This window comes from Crocuta crocuta, unplaced genomic scaffold (assembly GCF_008692635.1).
Source record: "Crocuta crocuta isolate KB4526 unplaced genomic scaffold, BGI_CrCroc_1.0 scaffold383, whole genome shotgun sequence".
NCBI lineage: Eukaryota > Metazoa > Chordata > Mammalia > Carnivora > Hyaenidae > Crocuta > Crocuta crocuta.
Genome location: NW_027531897.1, coordinates 2,761,440 through 2,768,964, shown reverse-complemented (window position 1 = coordinate 2,768,964; position 7,525 = coordinate 2,761,440). Strand labels below are relative to the sequence as shown.

Sequence of the window (7,525 nt, the reverse complement as noted above, 5' to 3'; positions counted from 1 at the left end):
CCAGAATTTTCTTTTAGGGACACTTAGTTTTTTTTCTTTTTTTTTTTTTTTTTTTTTTTTTTTGAGCATTTCTTTAATTCATGGGATTGTGAGTTGGTTCATCTTGTATTTCCCTGCCTTGGCCCTAAAATCAGGCATTTCCCACTGAGGGAACTTGTTAAATCTTAGTGTCCAAGCCCCTACCCAAACTACCTCAATCAGAAAATCCTGGGGATGGGACTTTAAAGCATACTTTAAAGTTCTATAGTTCATTCCAATACACAGCCAAGTTTCAGAGCCAAACTGGCACAGTATTTTTCTACCTTTAATGTGGCTACAAATTCCCCACCAATCTCTTAAGATTCTGATACAGTTGGCCTGATTTAAGGCCTGAGATTCTGCATCTGTAGTGACCTCCCAGGTCGCCTTATTGGGGAGCAGGACTAGAAAACACTATTTCCACAAGTACAAAAAGCCTTGAAAGTTACCCGTAGGGTCGCAAACTGGCTCATAGCTGTGGAAGGAGTTGCTACTTCCTGGGTTGATATTCATCATCATTATTATTTTCTAATTAGTTAGGGTTGGTGGTGGAAGGAACTACTTGCCATGCAGTGTAGACAGAGTCAAGGAAATTGCTCTAAGAATTGAAAATGGAAAACAGAACCATTTGACTCTGAAAGCAAACCACTATAATGAATAAAAATGAGTAAATGTGTTTGCGTGTTTTCTGTTTCCTAAACAGGCAGAGAGTACTGAATAAATCTTTTTGAAAAATGAAGAGTGATAATAAAAGAACGTTTCATGCTGAAAGCATAACAAAAAAATCCCAGATGTGTATATCCATCTTGTCCATCTTGGAAAGACAAATGCAAAAGATTGGAGTCTTCTGTGGGAAATAGGTCACCATTTTGAATTTTGTTTAAACAGAATCCTCAAGGGAACATCATCCTCCATTCTTTCTGTGTCTTAGCTCAGTTTTTCCAGCTGTTTTCAGAACATGCATATTCCTGCCCAGCTGCTAAGCTGCCTTGGTGTCTCCCAAGGTAGTTGTATTCTAAGAGAATAGGAACAAAGTGGTCCAAAGAGACACACGCTGCCATCAGTCAGGCTCGTTCTAGTTACCTTCTACAGAGCCATGCATGTGTGCAGCATAAAATGGCCCTTTGTTCCAGATGTTCCAGATTAGGAACATCTTCAGTAATCCATAAGGCTTAGCAGACTTGATACTCTCTTGGAACAGAGCTTAAAAAAATGCTGATTCCCAGACCTTGGGTGGAGCCAGGGAACCAGCATCCTGGTGGTGTGATGCAAGTGTTGCACATACAATGCACTGAGAAGCACTGATCTGAGAGATCAGATCAGCAGCATCCTACCCTTTTGGTCTGTTGCAGGCTTGTTTTAATTTGCTCATATAGCTTAGTTTCCCATTCTGCTCAGCCTCTAGGTCAGAGACTCCAACAGCTGCAATTCGCATTATGACTCTTCTGCCCTTATGCTTTTCAACTGTCATTCAAACATGCTCATACTTATCTTCTGGGACCTTGTACTATAACTCTTCCTTTCCTAGGCCCTCAGACACTAACAAAACCCTTCGAAACTGTGGAGCTTTTCCTCCCAGGCGGGTGGTCAGAAACGGCCATGGTCTGTACTATGCTACACCTTCTGGTATAAATCAGAATCCCCAGCCTAGGCCACTTAAATACCACCTTTTCATTGATGTTTACTTTCTCTTGAAATTGCATTTCATTGGTCAAGGATCAGGCAAATACGTCATTAATGACGACAATTTAAAAACCTACAAGTATAAGATCATCATCTTCAAAATCAAAAGATAGTATGATATTTAGGGCTTTTAGTGTAGTGAATAGGAACATATTGTAATTTTGCAAAAATTTGTTTGGAGTTGATGATGCTCTAATTTCATGTAGGGAAGACAGAAGGACAATTGATTTCAATGTAATCAAATCCTAAACCTAATCCTTAGGAGGAAGGTCAAAACAATGGGACTAGACTAAGGATGTGATGACTTTTCCTCAAACATTTTCCATGTCAGAGAGACAGAGCTTGGTATTCACATAGCCTCAGTCACAGAACAGAGACCAGCAGAGACAACAGAGACTCTCAGAGGCCACATCTCCTGTTATGTAGGAGAACAACACAGAAAACTGAGGCAGTTTTAATCACTGAACACAATGGACACGTATTCACGTGCCCAGGGATGCCTGTCCTTGAACCAAGCACCTGTGATCATGTTCAACACAATGTATGAACACTGATGACCTTGTCCTTCCTTTTTTTTTTTTTTAATGTTTTTTTTTTTTTAAATCTATTTCTGAGACAGAGAGATTGCGAAAGAGAGAGAGACAGTGTGAGCACGGGAGGGTTAGAGAGAGAGGGAGATACAGAATCTGAAGCAGGCTCCAGGCTCTGAGCTGGCTGTCAGTACAGAGCCTGATGCGGGGCTTGAACCCACAAACTGGTGAGATCATGACCTGAGGTGAAGTCAGACGCTTAGCCAGCTGAGCCACCCAGGCGCCCCTGACCTTGCCCTTCCTAATCTGTAGGCTGTTCTGGTTCTGTCCTATGAAGCTACACTATTGGCTTCCTAAGAGTTACGACTAAGTCATTTTTATTTTTCTAGCTCTTGCCCACAGTGACGGTACAGGAAAAAAAAAAAAGCCATACTTTTATACCTAACATTAGGAGCATTTATGAGATGTCCTTCTGGTGAGGTATTTTCCTTGCCACTGGGGACGATGATGATAATTTATCAGATAAGAAAGGTGAACCACAGGATTTTGCAAAATCAAAACTGATTCTGTTCCAGTGGTTTGGCCATCCCTCAACCTTTGTCTATAGGTCTAATTGTGATTATTTTTGGGGAATTAGGCTGACCTTCTGATCACCTTCCATTTGCAGAGTCATCCTTTGAGTTTACCCATTCGTGGTCTGGAAACTGTCAGTCTGAACCATAGTCATAGTTCCCTTGTGGGGTAGCTGTGGAGATGACTAGGTGCACTGATTTCAACTGCACGTGACAGAATGGAGCATGAAATACATTTAGCTGATCACAAGTAGCATTTTTCTTTTCAATAATATAACAAAATTTCAGACTGTATTGCTTATAGGAGCTTAGTATAGGTATTACTTTGTAGAATTTTATTTGTATTTGTATTGGTATGTATCACGAGTTATAAAATAGACTTATTATTCAAGGTTAAGGTTTAAAAAAGTTAAATACTGATCTAGGACTTGATTTTGATGTGTAGAGGAGGCTAAGAGCACGAACGCTGCAGTCAGACTGTTCAAGCTTGAATTCTGGCTCCGTCACTTGCCAGCTGTATGACTTTGAGCAAATTACTTACCTTTTCTGGGCCATAGTTTCCATACATTTCACATATGTAATATGAGAATAATAATAGTGGCTACCTCATAGGGTTGATATGAGGATTAAGAAAATCAACACTTGTAAAGTGCGTAAAACATTGTAAGTGCTTTATAAACGTTTGTAGGAAAAACAATCTGTTCTCCAAGTTTCCTTTCATATTCTTTTACATACTGAATCAAGACAACAACATTCCTGCTCTATGGATTTTTGTAATGTAGCGTTTTGTACCTGTACTTGAAAAAGTGGTATGTCTTGAATCGCATTTTACTGGAATGTTTAAGACTTCCTCAGAAGCAGACTGCTGGGTTCAAACCACAGTTGTATCACTCACTTGCTGTGGGACATCTGGTAAGTTATTTGACCTTGCAGCTCCTCAGTTTCTTTATCTATAAAGTGGGGCCAATGCAGTCGTCTATCTTCTTAGGTTGTTGCCAGTGTCAAAAGAGACCATCCATAGACAGTGTTTAGGGTTCAAGCGATAATAGCTATCATCATTTCTCCTGTTAGGAATTCAGATCATGTTATTGTCTCTTCTTTCCTGATGCACCGAGAGGCACCCCCTCTTTCTCCTTCACGTGAATGGTTTGCTTAAGTCCTCATTTCACTCTGGCTGTGGCGAATCAACCACATACAGGCTCGGATAAAGACCAATACTCCTGACTAGAAAAGCAATCGTGAGGCCCAGGGCTGGATTCTGACCACCCCACTGTGCTCTCTCTTCAGCCTTGCCATCACAACTTCGCCTAGTCACTCGAGTTGCCCTGTTGCCTCAGCAGGGACTCACATCCCCGCAGATAATCCTCAAGGGTCACAATGCACGCCTGACAGCCGGAGGCCCGCTTTGCAGCATGGCTGTCTATTGCAATAGGGTTATGCCATATTTCTTTCCCCTTCATCTTGGGAGGAAACTGATGAGGACAAAGCTTGCTGTCCAATATAATGACGCGCTTTGTGTGATGTATCACTTGTAAATACTGTGATAGCATAAAAAGGCTCATTAGCTGAAGAGGCTTTCAACTGGGGTTCTTAAGGACCTTGGGCAAAACTGTTCTGATAAAGAGAAAATGGAGATTCTCGGGACTTGTTCACTGTTTTCCTTTAACTCTTCTCCCATGGCACATTGTTCTCATAGCATGACTACAGCTTTACAAAATTAATAATGGAGCTATATTATGCAGCATCAATCTCTCGGTTGACCATAAACTCCTCAAGGGCAGGGGACCTGTCTTACACATCTCTGTATCCCCGGCAAGCACCTGGCACACATCTCCATCAGTGTCTGTGGAATTTAATCAGGTTGAATTTACAGCTCAGGTCCTGGTGCCAGAGCTCAGAATAGGGCTGGAGCTGAAGGCACCTTGAGGAGTCATTTTTCTCCCACTGCTGCACCAAATGCTAGCTTCCAAGAAATTTAAGTCACCCAATCACCTTAAAGGATGCATCCTCCAGCCCCAGGGAGGGACTTGAGGCAATTCTTGTGCCTTTGAAAGTTCTTTCTCCTAGTTCTTAGAGGTAAGGAAAATGAAACATTTGTTTTTGCATCCTGCTGGTTTAGAATCCAGGGCTAGGAGACAGTAAACTGGAAATGTAAATTCTTTTCATGCCCTGTTTAGGGGATGTGGAGAGACAGGCAATGGTTAGGGCCACAGAGCCCTTTCTAATTCAACTTTGTCTAGGATTGGGCACACTACTAGGCACATTCTTGTTCACAATGAAATAAGGGGCATGACTTAAACTCTAAATTTATAGACAAAAATAAAGAAAGGAAATAGTGCTTGGAAAACTATCCATGTGTCCAAGCCAGGCACTCTGCTGAAGCTTATATACATACACATATATATTTTTGCTCTAATTCTGCCTATAGCTTGACGAGGTATTAATGTAATGTCTCTATTTCCAGCTGAGGAAACTGAGGCCCAAGGAATTTAATGGAGAAATCGGGATTGGAGATGAAGTCTGTTTAGATCCACTGACTGTATCACGAAGTTTTCCCCGTTCTCCCCCAGCACGCTAGTGGGTGCGTGTATGTGCGTGACTGTGTTTCCTTTTACTCTTAAAGTCCTAATTCTTCTGGTCAGTTTCCTCAATTCTACTTTTTCGCAACAAAGTCCAGTTCTTCTCCAAGGTCTCACCGCCCCCTCAGCCATCTCTCCCCGGCGTTCCAAGGACGGCCAGCCACTCCTCCGCTAAGTTCGGAGTCCAAGCCTTTGGCTCCGATTCCAGGCTCCACTCCCACCCTCCAGGGTCCCCCGGCCGCCACCTCTCCCCAGTCCCGGGGCCCCAGCGCTCCNNNCGCCGCCCGCGGGCTGGGCTCCCGCGCGTGTGGTGCTCGAGCTTGGAGTCTGTGCCCGGCCGCCGCAGCTCCCCGGAGGAACCGCGCCGCCCGCGCCGCGGGGCAGCAGCGCGTCCCAGGAGGAGCAGGACGAGGAGGTGGGCCCCGCCTTCCCGCGCTCGCCCCCTCCGGGTCCCTGCCGTCGGGAGACCTCAGCTCGCCTCTCCGCGCGCGGCCCGAGTCTGGGCGTCCCCGGGGCGTGGAGAGGGGGAGGCGCCCTAGGTGCTCTCTGCCCCGAGGCCGGGGTGATGGCAGTTAGGAGCTTCCCTGCGGGTCACTGACTTCCCATGGCTGTTACCTCCGTGTGTGTGTCTTCATGTGTGCGGCCTGACGGTGTGCTTTTTATGTCAGAGCAGCCAACTCCGTAATGTTTGTATCTGCTACGGTGGCTCTGTGAACGAGTGCGATCTGCACGCCTTGCTCGTCCCCAAAACTACGGTCTCCTTTTCCGAAGTGGGCGTTGCTTCCCGCTGAAGATCTCAAAGATCTCGGGAGGAAAGGGAGTGTGGTGAGGGGTGGGTGTGAGGGGAAGAGACGGGGTGTCTGACCTGTCCGAGGGGTGGGAGCGGTACCCGCGGAGGTGCATGGAGGCGTGTCAGTGACGCTGGCTCCCCGGGCTCGTCTCCGCAGCCTCGGCCCTCTGAGGGACGGGGACTCTGATCTGTCGGTCCGCGCCGCTGTCGTGCACGCCTGCATCTCCCATTCGGACTTGTTCCCGGGTGTCCAGGTGCGCGCTAGTTGCCCAACTGGATAGAGAAGCTCCGATTTTCTTCGGGGAGACTGTTTCCATCCTGATTTCCTGGAAGAACGTTCATCCAAAACTTGCGGGTCGCGTCCCGACCCATTGAGCATATGACTTTGGTGTCCTCTAGACAGCTTTTCTTTCTTTCTTTCTTTCTTTCTTTCTTTCTTTCTTTCTTTCTTTCTTTCTTTCTTTCTTTTACAAATAGTTTATTGTCAAATTAGTTTCGACATAACACTCAGTGATCATCCCCACAAGTGTCTCTTTCTTTCTTTCTTTCTTTCTTTCTTTCTTTCTTTCTTTCTTTCTTTCTTTCTTTCTTGTCTTTGGGAAAGCATAAGGTTCTTCATTATCTTTTAGATTGTTTGCTTTGGAAGTTATCTTGTTCAGGCTAACTATAAATAAACTTGTTCAGGGCTATAAATAAAACATCGTCCTAACACAGACTCCTTGTGAAGTTAATTCCTCAGTGCCAGAGTACTATTTTTCTCCTCCTGGATTCGGTTAGCTTTAAGAAGTAATTGTCTTTATCCCTCAGAATATGCACGTTGAGGTCAGTGTCCAGCCAGTGGCCCCCAGGAACCCCAGTCTGGAGGCAAAGAGTGGATCTGGCACAGGGTGAGCGGAGTGATGTCCTGGCCAGTCAGAGATGGAGCAAGGCTATCTGGTGGATGACCAAGCCTCTGGCAGTAACCATGACTGAGTTTCCAGTGCTCAGGAGAGCTGCAAGGATCCTGGACAGGTTTTTGGAGACCTGCTTTCTAGAACTGCCTCTGCATCTGATTTGTGAGCCTTGGGTGAATTGTTTCATTTCTCTGAGGTTCCGTTGTATCTGTAGAATGAAGGGTTTGAACCAGTTAACTTCAAGGTAAAGCCCATTTTTAATCCAGCTCCCCCAGGTAATTGTGAGGTAGCTAGCTAACAGCCTAGCTTTGCTTAAAAATGCAAGATGCTGATAAACACATCAGAAAAAAATAGCAGAATTGGGAGACAGAGACTTCTTGAGGGAGAGGGTGGCACAAGGTGAAATTCATTTCCACATAAATACTTTTTTTTTTTTTTTTTTTTTTTTTTTTTTCGGGTT

The 7,525-nt window shown here is 44.8% G+C and overlaps 1 protein-coding gene across 1 annotated transcript in view; it reads left to right on the top strand.

Annotated features, from left to right (window-relative positions):
• The first annotated feature begins 2,171 nt into the window (after positions 1 to 2,171).
• The window catches only part of LOC144239518 (microtubule-associated serine/threonine-protein kinase 4-like), a 199,299-nt gene continuing 193,945 nt past the window's right edge, over positions 2,172 to 7,525 (top strand). The window contains exons 1-2 of the mRNA XM_077773602.1: positions 2,172 to 2,242; positions 5,611 to 5,797. Coding sequence (XP_077629728.1) covers positions 2,172 to 2,242; positions 5,611 to 5,797 — 258 coding nt within the window. The remainder of the gene's footprint in view (positions 2,243 to 5,610; positions 5,798 to 7,525) is intronic.